The sequence below is a fragment of the Chroicocephalus ridibundus genome, chromosome 5 (assembly GCF_963924245.1).
Source record: "Chroicocephalus ridibundus chromosome 5, bChrRid1.1, whole genome shotgun sequence".
Taxonomy (NCBI): domain Eukaryota; kingdom Metazoa; phylum Chordata; class Aves; order Charadriiformes; family Laridae; genus Chroicocephalus; species Chroicocephalus ridibundus.
This window is the reverse complement of record NC_086288.1, coordinates 55,659,388-55,680,785: the sequence shown is the minus strand read 5'-3', so window position 1 is coordinate 55,680,785 and position 21,398 is coordinate 55,659,388. Positions and strand designations below refer to the sequence as shown.

The window sequence follows — 21,398 nt, the reverse complement described above, 5'->3', positions numbered from 1 at the left end:
TTATCATCCAAATACAGATTTATTAAAGCTACAGGATCAATGTTTCATTTTTTCTTGCAATTGCACAGAAAAACAAATCTAAGATTGTTAATCACAGTTTCAGCCTTTGAGTTTTTAAAAAGAGTTATTTATGTATTTCAAAAATCTATACATCTGATTACGAGTTATCACCTCATTGTCACTAGTCCTTTTGCAAAAGCTCCAGAAATGCAGATTTGCAGAATTGCTTAAAATAATAAATTATTTTTCCTCTCTACAGCTCTAATGAGCATTAGCTACAGCAGTTGCGTCCATTAAAAAAAATAAAAACCACAGGATTCTGAAATGCTATAGTGGTGTAAGGTTGCTCTGGTGACCCCCCAAAAAGATGAGAATTTATTGACAAGCTCATGCATCAAAATACAGTTCTATGACAGCATGAAGAAGAATGTACAGTGTGTAAGCTGTTGCTATTGCCAAGAAAAGAAATCTTGCAGGAGCGATGACAGTGGAGTTTTATGGCAACCATGCTGTTTGCAAGCAGTTCAAAAGCAGCTCTGATGCCAGGGTTAGAGCGTACAGGTATCAGTGGGACTGCACTGTCCCATAGCCTTGGAGGTGACACTGAATCCCAGCTGTTGACGTGTACATCTGGCTGAGACCTGAAACAGCTCACCACTCTCATTTCCTGCTTGCAGAATGACCCTCAAAGCTCATGGGCTCCCTGAAGCGTGTGTCTTGCAATTCCACCACACTGGTACTCAGCTCATCAGGACAGAAGGGTGGGTTGTGTCAGTCTGTCTCTAGGTCCAGTGTGCTGCAGGATGGACCCTTCCCCAGGATACACCACGTGAGAGAACATGAGTGCTAAATGCAAGCAATGAACACTGCCTTTGATCCCATTTCACCTTCTGTTCTTGGATCCCCACCATGAGAGGAGGGAACAAATGCTGCTGAATTCTGGCCATTGGTCCTGTTAAAAGTACCAAAGACAAGCATGTCTGGCCAGCTGAGACACGAGACACGCCCCAGGAGCAGCTACCACCTGGCTCATTTACTTCAGGCCAGGGAACAAGACAGTGACATCCAGGAACAGAAGGACCACTCATATTGACCAACTTTGGGCACATAATTTCGATTGCTGCTCTTCCCTTAAGAGACTTTCTCTACACTGATTACAGAGGGAGCCTGTGACACTATCTGGCTGGAGCATTTATTTAGGCAGGGTGGCAAGAATACCCAATCACATCCTAACATCACAGGCATAGATCAGTTGGAAAGTGAAAGCTATACATTTGGACATTACCCTATAATAACAGAAGCCAAAGGCAGCTTCAGAAGTCCTTTGTTTCCAACCAAGGTTATGAGTGCAGTATCTCCCCAGCACTCACAAAAATGCCGGCTGGCTGAAAGTGATGGAGGGGTTACAAAGGGCAGCACTGAAATGTTTTGAGGCATGAAGAGATTGGATCTAAAATTATTCAACGAGAATTTCCTCGCTACAGGAAGCACAGTTAGAGGCATCCCTGCTGATAGATGACAGTCAGCAGGAGCAGAACAAGTTCTGGAGCTCAATGACCCATGCAAAGGCCAATCGCTGTCCTCCTCGGAGGCAGGAGAGCTGGTAAAGCTACCGGAAAAAACACAGCACCAAATCAAAGCTGTGACACTGGAACATTTCATTTCTAGACAAATAACATCCTTGCAGGATCTGTCCTCTCCTTCTATTTCCTTCAACTGTTCAACCCACAAACTCTTTTGCTTCTTGGGTGACCGAATTCTGCAGCCATAGTAGCGAAACTCAGTAGAAAGGTGGGTTAGTGCAAACCCTGGTGAGTGAAGCTGCTGCCACACTGATGAAGTTTTCACAGGATGGTCTGCACTACATTTGAAAGCTGGTTTGATTCTCTAAAAAAGGCTTTGTCATCACTGTTTCATAAGACTCTGTGAAACACTAAAGATCATATTTTCTACAGTACTATGGGTGTAGCTAAGCAAAAATCCTGCATTTTGCCTCAATGCCTAGACATTGGGATTTTGGGTTTTTTTTGTTTTTGTTTTTTTTTTAAATTATTTTTACACTATTGATTCTGTTTTCCTTTGATATTTTTTGCTTTCCTCTCAAGTTTCCACAAATTACCCCACCCAGGAAGAGAAGAAAATATTGTGATATTCCACCAAACTTGAAGAAGTGTAAACTTGCATACTGCCAAGTTCTAGAAATGATTGACATTAAAATAAAACCACATCACCTTCCCCCAACATTGCAAAAATAAAATGACAGTGGTATCAGAGATAAGAATAAAATGTTTTAATTCATCTAGATATTTTTAACCGCACATTTTATCTTACTCTAAATTCTACCATCTATCAGAAAATAAAGAAAGGTTAATTTTTAAAGCTTTGCTTTTTTTAAGCAAGGCAGTTACTCTATTTGCATTTACTGTTCTAGACAAACGCACACTGTTGGCCATGAATTAGAGCAAAAACCTCTGCTAAAATATCTGTATTATGTACGCAGTCAGGAAACAGATCTAAATCGTTGTAAACCAAATTCTGTTTTACTTTAAAACCTTGAGTATGTACCATCTCCTCAGACACTACAAATTCTTGAGCTACCCTCTGTACAAACAGCCATTTACACAATTACTGAACAGCTTTATCAGCTATTCCACTGGAAAGGCCAGGCTGCCCTTACCTGCTTTTAATCTGTATTTTATACCCTTCAGTATTTTTAATAATCTTTCTGAAGGTCAAAACTAACATATGGATTTTACCCTTCTTTAAAAAAATTACTAAATAACAATCACCATCTCCTCTCTTTCATCCCCTTGGAATTCCAATGATTCAAGTCATATTTTCTATAATGTCAGAAAAAGAATTGTCTCCCTGCAAAAAACTTTGTCTTGAAAGTTCCCTTGGTGTTGATTAACATTGTTCCCAAAAGAGTGAAACCCCAAAGTTAAACTTGTTCTCCCCTTTGAGGGAGAAATTCATCTGACCGAAGCATATCTCCTCCTGGCCTGCTTCACAATCGATGGAATCCAGCTTCTCCAACTCCTCCGACCTTATCTAAAGCAGATACTTAAAATAGGCAGGATACCTCCTTGTAAGTAACTTTTTCTCTCCACTAACTATGAAAAGAAGCACCATGGATGTGATTGTCTGAAAAACTGACATCAAACATGAACTATATCTCACCCTCAGTGCCAGAAAAGCTTCTGATCTCACCAGTCATGCACAAATCATTTTAAGGAGAGCATCACAGAATGTTATTTCAGGCCTGTTTCCTTCAAATATGATTCACTGGAAAGCGGTAAGTGGTTTCTTGCAAAGAAATGAGTAGAAGGGGGCGGGGGGTGGGGGAGAAAAAAAAAAGCACAAATCATTGTTCCACCAGGAAGTATCTCAGAAGAAATCCCCTGATACAAAGGAGGATTAAGCTATACTGTTCTGCACATTTATTCCCTATTCTGCAAAACAAATAATTCACTACACAGGACACATTCTTTGCCTGGAGCTTCCCATCCATAAGGTTTAAGATGACTCCATGAAAAGCAATAAAGAGCACTACCATTTGTCCCTATACTCCTTGCACAAATTCCCTCTCAGCCCTGAAAAATGGGGGCAAATAGCGACAATGGTTTCAGATCTGCTATGGAAAGAGCATATAAAATCTATTATCAAGTCAAAGCCTTCCAGCCAAGACAAACTGAAGTGAACGAGTACAGCAGCATTATCCATACCAGCCATCAGTCATCTGCACAGGGGCTGTTGACATAAAACCAGGACACTTTGGCTCAGTCATTTGAGGGAAAGAATTGAACATACTCCTGTTTCTCCACACACGTCCCGAAAGAGAGAGAAAAGGCCCCAAAATACTGCACAGCTGCACTGGCTGGGATGAGCTCAGGTGAAGGTCAAGTCAAGCTCTCTTGCTCCTCTCTGTGGTTCTCTAACATATCAAAAGTAGCATGGGCACAGCCTCATCTCCAGGCTCGTCAAACTGGGTAAAGCCTGTTTCTTAAACTGCAAGTAGACACCTAAATTCAGAAAAATTTGGAGCCTTCTCTTTCACATTTCCTATTAGTTATCTGAAGCATCTTCTCTTGCTTCCCACTGTTACCAACCCAAGTAAACCAGTTGCAAATCTCAGTCCTAGTCCTTTTTGTTAGCTGTTCAGTGAACCTGAATGTCTAACAACAGTGGATGAATGCTGTCCTGTGTACTTTCCACTGGGAAAGGCAGAGAAACAACCACTGTTAATAATGTCCATGATTAATTCTACAACAGCAAGAAAAGAAAGACGAGGAAAAGGCCTTTCTGATTGAAAAAAAAAAAATAAATCAGCATTTAAAAGAGGATGATTAAAATGGGACACGACAAAAGGCCAAAAACGGCCACATATTCTGTGCCTGACATTGGGCATGTGAATCCCAGCTATGGCACTGTGTTGAGTGCCATGTGCACCCGCTGGAGGCAGCCCTTGTCCCTAGGATGTCCTCTTCAGACACGTGCTTTTCATTTTCCAAACACAAAATAAGACAAGGTTTTAATTATGTCAGTTGCTCAAATTTATTACCGTGTCTCTACAAGGGGCTCCAATGGTTTCTCAGTTTAGTTCTTCAAAAAGGAAAATATAGACAAAGGCTTAGAAATTAACTTCTTCATGCCTTCAAAAATTTCTAACCCATATTGGACATACATTGTCATTCCTATGGCTCCCCAAAAGGTTATTTTTTTTCAAAATTGAGAGGCAGGCATGATGAAGCTTTTTTTCACTATCCTGCACACAATTTTTGCTTTCACTGCAGTGAAATAGGTGTTTTCTTTGGATGAAAAAGAATTGAAATAAAACCCCTCCTGTGCAATAGTATATGTTTATTATGATAAACCAAACTAAAATTAAATTGAACTACACTAAATTTCTTACTTAAACTAAATTACAATTAAAGAGCTTCATGGTGAACAGTTTCATAGCAGGAAAAGTCATTCAAAATCTAGTTCTCTTTACAGGGATTTGAAAGAATATTAAGAGAAGAAAAATGGGCTTTTCTGAACAGATTACTCCAGTGTATATTTGGCCTCAGTGAAAAGTACACTCCTGGAACAAAATCATGAGGTATTACATGATTCAAGCAAATTTTATTTCTCAATCAAAAACATTTGCATGTAACACTGGACTGGGAAAATAATCCAGAATAACAAAACTGAAAATGCATGCTGCTCTGCTAAACTGAACTGATTTGAGGTTTTGAGTTAGTGCAAATCAGCAAGATAAAGCCACTGGGACAAGAGTGATTTATCATATCTGAGAACAGAGTTTTGAACACTGAAAGGGAAGTCTGAAAAGAAGCTCCAAAGATGATTGGTTTTGCATCACACTCTCTTTGTGTTTTAGTATTTTAATTGGGATGAGTATTAGGAAGAAAACATCTCTGGCAAACAGAAGGGAATGAGCAACCATCTGTTGTGTCCTGAACAGGCAAAGAACTGAAGCTCACTTTTGTCTTTAAGCGTGAGTAACTTGTTGATGCCCATAAGCCTTCCACAGAAGCTGGAGCTTCCTAGTGCACAGCTAGGGTAGATCTATCTAATCTACATCTAATTCCAACACAGTGGAGATGGAAATAGAGTTCTTAACAGAATTTTAAGACATATTTTCTGCTGAGAACCAGACAAAAAGTTTTTTAACAAACTACAAAAGCCCAGATTCTGAACTGAATACAGAGTCCCTTTTCCCTTCAAAGGGCTCTGGATCAGCCCTTCGTGCATCACTGCACTCTCGCGGTTGAAATTCATCATCAAGCCAAAGCAGGCAGGTCTGCTGCCAGTGTGTAACAGGCTTCCATTTGTCACTGGGTCCAGAAATGAATAAAGCCAATTGCAAATCTTTAATTTAGGAAAGAAGGGGGGGGGGGGGGGAGGGGACGCAGCATTGATCCACCAGGTTTTCTCCAGAAGTGTTCAAATGTTAGAAATGATTTAGAAGTGAAATTTGAGGGGAAGGAAGGGAAGGAGCTTTCAAAGGACTTTCATGTAAGTAAAAGCTGGGCATAGCTCTGGAATCTGAGATGTGAATTCCAGTGAGAATAAGAGTTGAAACACAAAAAATGAATCCCCAAAGATGAAAAGTCAGTTCAGTTTAACACGTCTACAGAATTCAGTACAGGATTTTTAAAAACAAAGGAACATATCACATGAATACGAAATGGTCTCTCTTCTTTTTAATTGTAACCATAATTTATTAAATTAGGAGTAGTGACACTTGGACATTTTCTCACCCAAATGCTTTCCATTGGATCCATGGAAACCTAAATTTTTCATGGGATCATTCAGATCTGCCTTGACAGGAAAGGTTTCCCCTGTTGCACATGGAATTACTTAACACAGACCGGAATGGTCTGAAGCTCAGTGTCAAGCTGCCCAGCAAGAGCCAGTCTGTTCTCTGCATGACCAAAAAAACCAGGCTTCAGTCCCAGTGTGCCTGAGCCTAAGTGAGGCCTCTGGCCACTACGGTGCTGGGTACTATGGGAAGGGGTTTGTGCTCCACTTAGCATGAATAGCTAAATATCTATTGAAGCAGGGAGTTGAATGTGGGGCTCCTACGTTGCAAACAAACTCACTGGCCGTCAGAATACAGATTCAATCTAATTCTCTTCTCTTGGAGCTGCTAAGTTTTGTGATAATTAGACATTCAGGGAGACAGTGTGAGTGTGACCAGTATTTTGATATTTATTGTATTGGGAAGCTTTACACTAATGCTCATTTATCACAGCAACGTCTGAGAAAACGTCTGAAGGCGGTGAAGTATTATCTCCCTGCTGACAGATGAGTTACTAACTGCTGCCACATAAAACATTCATTCTCAATGTGAGCTTGGGCGAGACAGTGGTGGACCCAGACTTGACATACTCAAAGGAGACAGAACCAGACACAGAATCCTGTCCCATCCTGCAACGACACTGCCTTTTCATCTTATAATGACAGTGCTGCTCATGATAGGTCGATGGCATATGTAGACATAAAGGCACATAAAACCCGAAGCATACAAAACCCCAAAGCATACAAAAAAAGGTTGAGTGAAACAAAGGTAGTAGAGGACAAGCAAAATAAAAATAAAAAGATATATTTATGAACCAGCAAACTCTTGTTTATTTTCCTAAATTTGAATGCTATTTACCTTGAAGAATCAATCTACCTTTTCTTTAACATGCAGTTAAATTAATTCTTGCCACAGAAACAAGTATGATTGAGTGATAGCTTGCAACACTCAATAACACTCCAAGAATAAGCTTCTTCAGTGATACAGAATACCACGCTGTGTGTAAAACTGCAAAATAATCAGTCAAATAGTCCTATGGATTTACTATACTATATGCCCATTCTATGCATCTTTACTTCTGCTCATGAAAAATAGATGTCAGTGCCATTAAAAAATAAATTATTTTAAAGCATTCGTTTTGCAGTGCATTGTGTTGGCTGAAGTACAAAACATAGTATGAACCTACATTCAGTGTCCTGCTGTGGTAGGCAGCCACTTTCCCAATATTTTACAAATGTGTAACACAAAATACATGCTTTCCCTCCCTTATAACCAGCAAGATTCTACTTGAGTATACTTGACATAGACATTACCAAATGTTGTTTGGGCATTTTTACAGGCTTTGTTTAAAATAATAAGAGAGAGAAAATCAAAGGGGAAAAAAGAGCTTGTTTGAAGGTTACTGAAGTATGGCAAGGATACTCCTGTTTCTCCAGGTTGCCAGATTCAGATTCCTGTCCTTAAGAATGTCTTCAAGTAGGTGCTACTCCAAAAATATGAAGTATATTCCAGGCATCCAAGCTATTAATGATAATGTTGAATATAACCAGGTGTGAAGCAGAGTGTATCCTACTGGAACCAGTTTAATCTTGCCAGCAAAATGTAACTAACTAATTTCTTTTTAAATACGAGCATTCGCTGAGATGACTTAAATCGTAAAATGATACGTGGGAACTTTTTTTCTGATTTTTTCAGAAATCTGAGATGATGCATTTTGCAGGAAGAAAATGCAAAATTCATATTTAAATTGAAATTGAATAATATGTGCTGCATTATCCGCTATGGTACTTTCCAAAATATCAGGGAAATGTTTTTTGCACAGAGCACTAATGTACTTTGTGATAAGCTCCAGAAGATTTAAACCCTGACTAAACCAGCAGTAAAACAGCCAAGTCCACTGAATTTTCTGACGCACTATTTATATTAAGTGCTGAAATATATTTTATAACTACACATTGAGTCTCACTAAGCACTTTAAAACTAAATAAATCACTGACTTAATACAATAGTGGAAATGGAAGGATCCTACAAGTACAAACACTTACCTCTTGATCACACATTGGTGTAAAAGCGACCGTGTACTCTGCCAGAGTCATGTCATTCACCAAGTTTTTCACCTTTTCATCAAATGTGGAGTTAATAATTCCTCGCCTGTGAAATTCACCATGCATCCTCATAATGAAGCTGTTCCTTTCCTGGCACTTTCGGGTAAGGCAAGCCAGCTTAGCCTATGTGGCACGAACACATATACATTGATTTCACTCCCTGTTGAGACTGCAAGATTATTTTTTGTGTCTGATCTGTAATTTCACAAGTTTTGACCCAAAGCTATAGATTGCCATTCCTGTGTTTCTAGGCCATTAGGTGCCTCTGTACCCTGCAACAGCAATGCGTGCGCACAGGTAAACCGGAAAGAGATGTTCCCTTTCCGTATGAGAGGTCCCCCTTTTGACAGGCTAAAAAGTAGCATATATGTCACCAATAACGTCAGCAAGCCTTTACCTAAAGCCTAAAGCTAAGTCAGGGGCAGCTGCAGAAGGCAGGCAGACACACAGAAGCCCGCAAGCAAAGGGATACACCCCTGTGCAGGTCCTACATCAGCTTTCAGGAAAATAAGAGTACCTTCAGAGGAGCTAGTGTCAGCTTCACTTCAGACTTTCTCTTCTGAAGTTCTTTTTCCTGAAAGGTTAAAAAACATTCTGCATTAATTTATTCATTAATATATTCAAGAGTCATTTTAAAATACTGTAGCAGCTTTTTGCTATTCGTTTTAGGCCTGACTTCCAAGGCACTTCGCGTATTTGTGTGACCCTGTATCACAAACACGATGAAGCAGTGTAAGGAGTTGCTTGTACATGGACATGGACCTGCCCAGTCACACAAACACTGTCCTACTAGCATTAATAGTGGTCTTGTGTATTACCAAATGCTTTTGGATGGTTTTAGATGGAGCCCTTTATCAGTGAGGTTATTTCTTCAAAGCAGCATCATTTTAAAGACTTGGTATCCTTCATTATGAACTCATGTTCCCATTTACTCTGTGAATCTTTCTGCCTTTTGGGGAAAGGTTTTTTCCTTTCTTATCTATATCTATCTATATCTATATCATATATATCTATATTATGCAAGAAACAAGGAGGGATTTTCTAAATGCGTATTCCATGGCAGGCTCTCAAATGTGAACATCAACAACTTTCTACTCTGACACGATCGATGCACGTCTTCTATTAGGAGGTGAGCCAGATGACCTAGTCTGTACTTTACAATTAAAATGTTTATTATTCTTGGGAAACTTGCTTTCTGATTATGCAGAAAAAATACAGTATCCTGCCAGGTAATTTCTATTACAAATCAATACAGTATTATTTGGCAATAAAGTACAGATTCCTTTGCATTCATTTTGCTTGACAATTTGCGTTTCTATAAAGCCTACAGTAAGTATATTATATGCACCAGAAGATTCCCTTTATGAAAATTCAGTTATGCTGAAAGAGGTCACATGGTCCTCAGCTGATAAACTGTGGGCTTGGGAAGAAACAGAGTAGGTAGGACAGGAGAGACGTGTCTTTACATTGCACTAGCACTGGGGGAACAAGAAAAAACCTAGCAGTAGGTCCCTGGTGACATTCAATTCTTGATGAGGCATGGAATAAAACATTCTGCCAATGCAATAGAACAATTAGGAGCTGCCCATTTATATGGATAACACGTCTCATCCTTTACCCACCTACCATCTGATTTGCACCATCCATAACTACAGATACCAGAAGCTACAAAAGATTTTCATTTTACCTCCACTATACTGCTAAGAGGCATCCTAACCAACGCCTGAGAGAAGCCACTAACCCTCTGTTACAGGACTGCTTTAAAGCAAATCACAGCACACAATAAGGCTAGGGAAAAAAAACCCAAACAAAACAAACCCCACCCTGCCCCCAAAAATAAACAAATGAAAAAAAACCCCAGACCCCAAACTCTAGAATAGGTGGAGTTACCATGGAGCAAGTAGGATGAAACTTGTGCCCAGTAGGGAGAAGAAAATCATCTCTTGTATTTCAGAGGAAAGATAGAAGCATGTTCTACACATCGTACAAGGGTATGAAGAATATTATTGAGAAAATGACATTCATTATTTGTTTCAGAGTATGATGGGCAGTTCCAATTTGGCTCACACTGTAACTATCATGCCTTTTCAAAAAATAGTTTCCAAAGAAATAGGAAACAAATTCTAGGGGAAAAAAGTTCTAGCAGAAATTTGTTTTCACCTAAGAGGTGAGCAGTTCTAGTCACACAACAAGGCAGTAGCTGTGCAAATGTTAATGACTGCACCTGCTCTGGTTTGCCAGGTGAAATACAATGCACAAGTGTAAAAACTGCTCATGCAAGTATACTTGTGTATACACGGGGGCTCTCACCAGAACAACTATGCCAATAAAAATACAAACCACGTCCCCAATGAAAATGTGTTAATGAAACTCTTAACATGTAACCCTAGCAGCTGGATCAAAAAAAGTTAGAAAAAACTCTATCAAAATTCTATCACTAGCTCACTGGGTTTCCTAATCTGATACAGAGAATCGAGAATGTTAAAAATCCTGACAATTTAAGCCAAGGAGGTGGCTCCTTAAAGAATTCCAGCACTACTTTGCTTGCATTACACTGCGGGGATTATAGCAGGGACTGGCAGCAACTTTTATTACAGTCTATCATCTTTTCACCACATCAGCCACCCAGGTGGTTTATATCTTTTCCTTATTTCTCTGAAGTCAGGGGTACCTCTATATGCCTGTAAACCATTTAATTATCCTCAGATTCATTCCCAGGAAAGAAGACTATTTTGGTTCTCTCCTTTGAGAAAAAAGGGGTAGAATCTGAAGCCTAAACTCAGATTTGTTCACTCACTTAAGCACACAGAAAACAGCTTTAATATACCTTTTCACATAGCTGAGCCTGAAGGAGTTCCACTTCATTCTGCAGGTCATGAAACTGATTTTGTAATGCAGCTTGGTCCCTGAGCTGGGCTTTCAAGGTCAGCACTTGCTGCTGTAATCTCTTATTAGCTATTTTATTCTCCTCTGTTTCCTGGGCATATTCCACATTGTGCACAGGCTAGAGAGCAAATACACAAATTATCAAATGAGGTGTACAAAATAATGAAAATATTCTCAATCGTGTTTTAAAGCACAAAAATCTCAATCAATATACATGCCTACCTTGTATGCCAAAAAAAGAAAAAGCTGATGTAAAACGTATAACTTCAAACCTTCATAAACATATTAGCACTAACATCCTGCACAAATCTTAAAATTGTTTATGAGCAAGGAGTTCTTGATCCCCTGTGAGAGCAGGTGTAGGACTGGGATTTCACAACACTCCTTCAAGGTAAGTATTGCATTGCAATAATTTCACATTTGGGGAAACTGGGACACAGACAGAATAAGTGACCAACCTATGGTCACGCAGTGAGAATAAAACTCAAAAGTCCCCAGTCTCCCGCTCCAACTGCTATATAACATGCCCCTTGTTTCTCTACATATATTTATCTCAGAGAGCAAACTCTGGTCTCCCAGTTATATTTGTGTTTTGGAAGATTATTAATAATACTAATCAGATTTTAAATGTAAATTTCAAAAATATTTAAAAAGAAAATATTTATTACGTTAAAATGTAGCAATAGTAGTACAGAACAAGTGGAAGGAGGAGCTTCTGAATTTAACTCCTCCTCACCCACGTCTGATATTTTTTTTTTTTTTTTTTTATTGCATGCATTTAGATTGAAAGGATTAGTGAAAGGTTTAGACTGACGGACAGCACCATCAAGTCAGCTCCTAAAAGTGACACTGTCAGATTAAACACATAGATTAAGAATGAGGAGAATCTGAGAGTGAAGAAAGTCTTGTGGAAAACACGCTATTGTGAATTTATATTCAAAAAAATATTGAGTTGATACACACAGCTGCTCAACATTTCTGATAACACGTTATATCAGCGAGTCTAAAAGATTAAGCATTTCAGTGATTAAGCTAAAAATTCGAGTCAGACCTACGATATACTGCGGTAAAACCATATGACATTCTGACAAAACATGCAGGAAGACGGTTTGATTCTAATGGTTATTAACATTGATACAACTGAGAGAAGAGGTAATGTTCAGCTGTGATGCACAACAACACAGTTAAATTTTCCTTTGCTTTCTGACAGTCTTTCCAACTTTGACACCCTTGGTGACTACAACATACTGAAGGCACCATTTCATAGAAAACAGCAAACTGAAGTCATCGATCACACCACTCTGCCTGAGACACATCACTGCAACACAGATAAAAACAGAAATATGACCTTTTCATATTGTTCTTCCTAATGAAGCAAGTCCTCTATGCACAGCATTTAAGCAAGTCGCGCATGCTTTGTACCAAACTTTTTGGCTCCCTCTTGTGTTAAGAGAAAAGAACAATAGCAACTTTTGGACACATCAAGATTGATTAGAACAGGGTTGCTGTGACAAAAGCCTGAGGATGAGTCTGAGACATAGTATTTTCCTCATCATCGTTTTTCCCACACAGAAAATATGTTAAATAATAAATGGAAACACTCCTTAGCTGAAGATGCTTAATGGAAAAAGAGGTTGTGAAATAAAAAATTGCTTTCCTCTTTCCTTTTGCATTTTGCTGACCTGCTAGCAGTTTTCTGTAGTTTAAAAGCATAAATGAGGCATACAAGGTTTATTTATGATCACTCTGTCAGAAGTCCCAGTTAACAGCTACCATTTGGTTGTGCAGTCAAGCTCCAGAAGGATGAAGGACCCAGCAGCTGCGGATGGGAAATAACCAAAATGTAGCGTTTAACTCAGTGTATTTTTACCTGGCAAGATCTCTAGTCTTTGAAGTTGGTGCCTAAACACTAAAAATAAAAATAAATCTTCCTCTTCTTGTGTGCACTGTGCTTGTCTAAAAATTCAATGAGAAAAATGAGAGATAACATGACTTTTTGTCTCCAGGTCATGACAGGAGTCAGCAGTTCACCGAGAAAGCCTGGCACCTTATTCGCTGTGTGCATTTCATGGAAAACTCTTGTATTAATTTTCAAAGCTATAAATAGTATCCTGCTCCCTTCCTGCTCATCCACATACCTCTCCTACCTCCTACTACAGCACCATGATTCTGAAGGCTGCCTGAACATCCTAGAAAATTTCCCCAAATGCTCTTATGCTAAATTGTGTTTCCTATGTTAGCAGGAAAGTGAAACAAAGAGTCCTAGCAGTAATCTTGGAGCATGTTATTTTAGCTCTCTTTTACTTGCAATGAATAATATCATGACAGCCTTTTCGAGTCTTGGCTGAGAACTAGGATCCTTGGGCACTGGGGGCTGTAGAACATAAGCTATGGGCAAAGTCCTAAAAGGCATGCCTAAAAAACATATTACATCTCAAAGACCTCCTAACCTCGGGTTCTAGGTCCAGAATGCTCACATATTCACTTCTTTCAACCGTCATAGACAGACGTCTTCCAGAAAAATAACTTCAGAACAGGCAAAACCAGAAATTATTGTGATTTACTGTATCAGAGTTTATTAATAACTTTGTGGGATGAAAAGCACTTCTGAACAAGGGTGACAACTAACTGAAAAATAAATTTTCCAGAATGTGTTTTTATGTTCTTCCAAAGCCATATCTATCTAACCTGTTCAAACTAAACTTGCAAAAGTTGTAGATTGCTACAAAATTGCTTTTCCAGCTGATAAAAGTTGCATATTTCTTCTTCACAGTTTTCCTGTCAAGGACAGAAATAATTTCAGGGCTAGTTGAAAAGTCTTTATGAAAGCTGCTTCCAGGAAATTATTAAATAATTAGAATTTTTCCATAAAACACTTCGTTTTGGTGGAAACCACAAAAACTTTATCAAGACACAGAGCCACATGAAAATCCAAAAAGCTTCCATTTAAGGCAAATCCAGAATTTATGTGATATAGATACATTCCAATGAAGCCTTCTCTCCCCCATGTGACCGAAAGATTTCCTGGATTTTGGGGATACACATTTGGGCTGCATGCATCAGTTATAGCCTTTGACTCCACATTAATCCACACCACCTACCACTCATTCACAGTGGTAGCTGCTCCACAAAATATCCAGCATCACAGCTTCATTTTGCCTTTCCAAATCTAGTACTCAGGGCTAGAAGACTCAAAGGGCAAATACTGGAAACACTGGAGACTTCTCCAACCACGGAGCGGGAAAGGCAGAAGGGAAACACCTTTCATGAAGGCCACCTGAAAATCCCTGCTTCAGAAAATGACTCTGGCTAGAGAGAGCAGGACAAGAGCCCTCCAAAAAAATGGAGGTGTCTATAATGCCCACGCAGAGCCCAGACTTCAGAGTATCTGACAGACAGATAGTCTGCCTTGCAAAATATCTGCTTACTTTCAAATTTATAGCTCCAGTGGTTCTAGGTGCACTGTGCTTGCTTCAAATCTATTGCAAATAACAATAATGGTTGTCTCTGCCTACAAAACACTCCATCCAAAGGAATATGCTTTTATCCATGCCATTCATGTACATACCATCAATTTGCAGTTGTGCTTTCCAAGCATTTTGTCCCCCACTTCTTGTTTAAAACGGTCTAATTCTGAGAGAGCCTGTGTCAAACGAGTTTTGATTTCTTCGTATCTTGTTTCGGCAAAGCCAAGTTCCCTGTACCACTTCTGAGCCTAATGGGAAGAATTAAAAAGCAAAATTACTGAGTACAATTAGTCTAGCAGTGGTATCATTTCTCAATACCACCTTACAACCGTGGTCTTGAGTCTGATCTCCACACCACAAGTTTTAAATTTTTGTAAATTGATTAAAATAAATGGAATTACACAATATACTATAATCTTATTATAAGAAATTAGTAAGACTCTTAAAGCAAGTCCTATGGAAACATATCTAACTAGACCTATGCAGAAAAATAGATTAATTTTTAAATTGATTTCTAAATTTGAAGGTACCTTGAGTATTCTGAATAAAGCTAAAAAAAGCAGTGGTGAATGCACTCACCGTTTCAGAGATTACATCTTTGAAAGCCCTCAGAGCAAATGGAAAGTACGATTTTTATCAGCTGGGGGAAAAAAACTCTTCCTGAGAAACATCAAAAATGAAAAATGCAAAGGAGGAAAAAAAAAGCGCCTCCATATATTCACCTTTATATTTTTTCTAGGATGCATTTTCTCCACTTATATACATTAACTTTAACTGTAGTTTTTGAAAAAAGCAACAGCAAAACCACAAAAAAACCACTCAGTAGATCAGCCAGTTGCCTGACAGCAAGCTTTTCCCCTCATATGACAGATCATTTCTTCTCTCTTGTGAAAGCAAAGGCTTCACATTCTTTTAAGTAAACTGAGGAAGGTGGTGTAACACGCTACTTCTTGTAACACATAAAAGGATTAGAAGGACACAAGTTAATCAGATTTTAAAAAAATAGATAAAAACTAAATGATCACGTTCATGTTCAAATTGCAAAGTCACACATGCAAATCCACGCTTTCGTTCCAGTCGCCTCACCTGAAATCTGGGAAGTCTTATAAAGCTGTCAAAGGACAACCATTATGTACACCCACCATGTATAACCCTGCTATGCTTTTACACGCTCAACACACTTGTTACTGCCAGTGGTTTTTTCACAGGGAGTCCAAGCTATGCCTGTTATTGCATGAAACCACCCCATAAATACATGCTTGCCATAAAAGCAATATATTTCTGCTTAGGTAAGCGTGCAGTGGAGATTGTTCAATAAAAAATAGGAATGTGAAAGCTAATGCATTCGGAAAGGCACAGGACTGAAAGCTGCTTTGGTTGGTATTAAAACTGCAGATTTACTTTACACAGGCAAAGAACCAGCCATCCAAACAAGTCTCCATGTAGGTAGTGTTGGACTTCGTGTTTACTACATAGATGTGTAGAGAAGGAGCGGTGTGCCTGCTTCACACCGTCATCGGATGTATTGAGATGCCTCAGCAGTGTCAGATTTTACATCATTTTGCCTCTCATTCAAAAACTACTTTGAATTCAGGTTTGTCGTAGTCCTGGGTGCTTCTACTGCCTTCTACACCTCCTCATTTCTATTGAGCGGAGGGAAGCAGCCTGCCCAGACATGGCCACACCGGATCGTTTCTGCTGTGTGTCTTTATTAAGCACCCGCCTTCCGTCAAAGTGTGCTGGAGCTACACAGCTTCACTTGAAGTTCCGGCCAACCATGAATGACTGTGCAATTCATCACTTAACGGAAAGATCAAAGAGGTACGTTTTGGTTCTGCAGATCAGAGTATTCCCTGTTTTGTAAAAGCATTAAATCCTGGCAGAAAGAACAGACACGTAAGAAAACAAGAAAGAAAAAATTTGCTCCTCAGAATTACATCAGAGTAGAAGGTTACCTCTTTTTTTGAGTTTTCTAACTCCTTTTGCTGTATTTTTAGTTCCTCTTTTGCCTTTTCAACTTGCTCTTTCATCACACTGTAGCTTTCAAACATGCTGCCCTGTATACACAACAGAAAGACGCGACTCCTCTCACCCATATAAAATGGCACACTGGTTTTTACAGAACAATATACAGTTTCCTTCAGAATTATTAAAACCATTTGCATAAAATCAAGATACTAGAGATAAATCTTTCCCTGTGGATTATTCTCAACTGAAGTAATAATTCTGCTTTTACAGGAATGTAGTGATCTCCATAGAAATTCACTGTGGTGTAAGATTCATGACTACAAAGAAAAAATGTGGATGAGAAATCAGCTATAAATAAAGATCCTGTCTTTAGGCACACGTTTCAAAAAATCGTAACAGTAGAAAAAATAGGCCCTATCAGAATAAAAGTTAGTATGTGTACATGTGCGTACTTTTCAATAAGACATGATTGATTCACAACCTTGAATACTTCACCATTATAACAGAAATCTGTGGAAATTAATTTGCTCTACCAGAAGCTTTTAGTCCTGCAAGAAGATAAATAATTTTAAAAATCCCTGAACAATGCGCTCTTTTAAGCATTATTTTTAACTTTGTAGCTTGCTGTATAATTTTAAAATTCTCTAATACAACATTCAGAAAAAACCTCTGTGGTATTTTGCCTTCTATTTAAAAGTTAACTTTAGCACCTCAGATCTCCAACACATAGGAGGTTACAACATTTTTTATATTACAAAGTTAAGTTAGCTTTGTCCTCCAAATGACGTTTATATCTCCCCCTTTCTTTAGAAAATCCTGCTTGATAACATACCTCATTGTTATTATTTACCTCTTTTCTGGGAAAATAGTTTGAAGGGTCTACAACCAGAACTCCTTCTTCTTCAGTCTGAGTTACACTACATGCTGTTTCAACTTTCTCTGGCTTAAGACCACATTGCTGACTTTCTTCTTTTAGTTTTACTATCTTTTCCTTTGTTTCCAAAATTTTACCTTTTCTCAGCTCTTCATCGGTGAAACCCAAAGAAGGCATTAATTCTTTCAATTGGTTATTTTCTAAAATAAAGTTTGCATTTGCCTTATGAAATTCATCAAGCTGTTCTGAAGTTTCTTTCTTGATTCTGTCTATTTCTCTTTTCAGTACACGTTTTTCCTTCTGTAAATCAGAAATAGTTTGATAACAGCTGGTTTTGCACTCTTGAAGTTCTGAAACCAAGGTCCCGTATTTGTCTCGTTCACGCTTTACCTCTGCCAAACATCCCAGTAAAGCTTCTTTTTCACCTTCTAAAAGAGATATTCTTTGTAAATTGCCTTCACTCTCTTGTATTAATTCATTATATTTTGTTACATAGTTCTCCTTGTCTTGTAATAATTTAGCTATTTCTTTGAAGCATCTGCTTCTTTCTTCTTTCAGGTCAGAAAGCAGCTGGAAATATCTCGTTTTCCTTCCATCCAGGGATAAAACACTCCTGGGAAGTTTATTTGATGCAATTGTCAAAGAGTCTTTTTCAGAATTCCTGTTTTTCTCTTCAACACATGAGAGGTTCTTAGACAAGGTTTCAACAAAAAATGTTCCTGGGCTCACAGTGTTTTCTTCTGATAAGTTATTGTAACATCCACCAGCAACTTCTTTCTCATTAAGTAAGTTTTGGAATGAAACAACATTAGCTTCATCTACTGCTAAAATGTATTGAAAATATGCATCCATCTCCTCTTCCAGTGCACACATCATCTGGGCATATCTCTCATTCTCCTGTTGTAATATACAGACCTTTTTTGAATAATTTTCATTCTCTTGCATCAGTAGAAATATCCTCTGGGAACATACAGCCACCACTTTTTCCAGTGCATATATTTTCACATTACGTTCATTACCAGCTTCCGGTAGTGACAGATGACACAAATGCTCGTAAAAATTGCTCCCTGGCAGGAACAGTTTGCTTAAGCACACCTCCCTCTCCCGCAAAGGAGACAATATGCTTAGTGGATACCTCTCTGCTTCTGACCAAAAAAAATTCTGACAGTATGCATATTGTATATTTTCAGCAATTATTTTTTGACATGAGAAATTCTTCTCATTTGGTTCACATAGTTTCACAGCCTGGTGTTTCTTTTCTTTCAGCCCAATATTGCTGGAAGGGTTTGTTTGGTGAGTTGGTTTCTGAGGTTGATCTCCTTCCTCCTCCATTTTGATTATGTCTTCTCCCTTATATGCCCTATTCACATCGGAGATGCAGATTTCTGAGAGGTTTCCTTGTTTCTCCATTTGTTCAGGGCTCCCTTCAAAATGCTTCTTTAAATCTTTAAAATCAACAGATAAATTTTGGACATCCTGTGGGCTACCTAGGCTGTCTCTGGCTTCCATTGCTTGCTTCCCAGGCCTCATCAATTCAGTTTTATTTAAAACTTTAGAACTTTCCTCAGGAATACAGGTCACCTGTTGTGGTTGGGCTTGTTCATTCTGTATTTCTTCTCCTTTAGCTCTCCCTATAAAGGTTTTTTGGTGGTACTTTCCATCATCAACAACTTCATCCAGACATATATTTTCACTTATGCTTTTTGGCAGAATTTGCTTGTTTTCCCAATGTTTTTCAACATTATATTTTTCTAGAAATGATGTGAAAATTTCAGTCACAGTACAAGGCATCTTTCCACGAAGAAGTGCAGAAGCTTTGTCAGAAAATCCTCCTTCTGCAACAAGTGCATCAGAGCAAAGACTGGTGTTTGCCTCAGAGAAATCCAAACTCTTTGTTTCCTTCACAGTGGTGACAGCTGATATGTGGTAGCTTTCAGGTTCTAACAAGGTAAGCTGGAGCTTCTTCGTCATCAAAGCTTCAGCCACAGAAACAGAGGATGTCTTTGCTGGTAGATCTATAACTTTTTCCTTCAAGAGAGAAAAGTTTTCTTCATCTTTGGTTTCCTTACTTGCCTCATCAGTAGTTAACTTCTCAGAGCAAGGGGGAAGCAGTCTTGCTGCACAATAATTTGGGGTACATCTGAACAAAGTGAAATTATCTTCTAGAGTACCTGCCCTCTTTGTTCCAAGGGTGACCTGGTAATAGCAAAAGAGAAATGTTCCAAACCAAAAAATATAAGCTGCGATATACCATTCTATGTTGCTAATCATAATTTATTTTCCATCCATAAAATACATGATTACATAGATGAGAAAAAAATTTTCAAATTATAAAAAGATTTGCAATGAGAGTAAAGGTACAAATAAGTCAATAATGTTCTTAGTGCACACAGGTATTCATCTTGAATAACATCTTTAGTAGCTATGATTTAAAGCTACTTCTACATCAATTTTTTAAATACACCAACTCTTCACTTTATCACAAAATTCACAGACTCTGCACAGACTGTGCACAAAGATAGCAAGAGTAGCGGTAACTTTTCTTCTCACCTGCTCAATCTCAGCTAGACCAGCAACTTTTGCAAAGGCGCTGCAATTGTGTTCCAAAACTGGTAGAAGTTCTGGTAGCTCCTCCATCTGCTTTAGTCCATCACGGCCACATCCTTGTGTTTCTGTTATGGTAAAGCACCGGACAGTTGTAATGCCACTCTCAGATAGTTACATGAAAAACAAACCCCCAAAACATCTGACCAGATGTTTTGAACAGAAAAGTATTTTAGTGAGGGTGTGCTCAAAACTACCTTTTCTAGCAGAAGCACATATCACCAAATATGCAGAGATAAGCACAACACTAAACAAGAAAACAAACTTCACAAGGAAACAAAAATCTTAAGCACTAAAATAAGGTCTATTTTGGGTCCCCAAACCAGTTCTTGAAGCATTTAAAAATGGAAAATACATCTCGTTACAGTGAGTAGATGAAAACTCATGGGTTAAACTTACGGGTTAAAATTATTCAGTGCAGGTCTGGCATTTGCATACACTGAAACTTGCTATAAAGTTTTCATTAATCTGTGTTGGAAAAATTTACCTGATATAATTTGTCAAGTTCAGAGCTTCCATGTTGTTTGGTCTGAAAAGCAAATCTGCTGCACAGCGTTCCCAAACACTATACTGCAGCCAGGACATGGTAAGTATCCCCTAATTCTGCATCTCTGTAGCTTCTTGAAAGTTCTCAGCAAGTTACCCTCAGCCAGTTTGTGGACAACACCAAGCTAAGTGGTGTGGTTGACATGCCGGAGCGACAGGATGCCATCCAGAGGGACCTGGACAAACTCAAAAATTGGGCCCATGTGAACGTCAGGAGGTTCAACAAGGCCAAGCACAAGGTCCTGCACCTGAGTCAGGGCAACCCCGGTATCAATACAGGCTGGGGGATGAAAGGATTGAGAGTAGCCCTGCCAAGGGGGACTTGCGGATGAAAAGCTGGACATGAGACAACTTCTCCCAAGTAAATAATGACAGGACCAGAGGAAACGGTCTGAAGCTGCGGCAGGGGAGGTTTAGATTAGATATTAGAAAGAATTACTTTACTGAAAGAGCGGTCAGGCACTGGAACAGCCTGCCCAGGGAGGTGGTTGAGTCACCGTCCCTAGAGGTGTTTAAGAAATGTCTAGATGTGACACTTCAGGGCATGCTCTAGTGGCAGAGATTGTAGGTTGTTTGGTTGGACTCGATGATCTTAAGGGTCCTTTCCAACCATGAAGATTCTGTGATTCTGTAATGTGCACTCA

At 38.9% G+C, this 21,398-nt stretch overlaps 1 protein-coding gene across 6 annotated transcripts in view; it reads right to left on the bottom strand.

Annotated features, from left to right (window-relative positions):
- Positions 1 to 21,398, bottom strand: part of C5H4orf50 (chromosome 5 C4orf50 homolog) — a 91,142-nt gene that overhangs the window by 54,938 nt on the left and 14,806 nt on the right. For 3 of the 6 annotated variants that reach the window (XM_063335441.1, XM_063335440.1, XM_063335439.1), the window contains exons 7-13: positions 20,155 to 20,276; positions 17,581 to 19,800; positions 16,718 to 16,819; positions 14,864 to 15,010; positions 11,237 to 11,413; positions 8,927 to 8,983; positions 8,350 to 8,532 (exon numbers count right to left, since the gene is read on the bottom strand). In XM_063335441.1, the coding sequence (XP_063191511.1) occupies positions 8,350 to 8,532; positions 8,927 to 8,983; positions 11,237 to 11,413; positions 14,864 to 15,010; positions 16,718 to 16,819; positions 17,581 to 19,800; positions 20,155 to 20,276 (3,008 nt within the window). The remainder of the gene's footprint in view (positions 1 to 8,349; positions 8,533 to 8,926; positions 8,984 to 11,236; positions 11,414 to 14,863; positions 15,011 to 16,717; positions 16,820 to 17,580; positions 19,801 to 20,154; positions 20,277 to 21,398) is intronic. The other 3 variants (XM_063335442.1, XM_063335443.1, XM_063335445.1) reach the window with 3 other exon arrangements.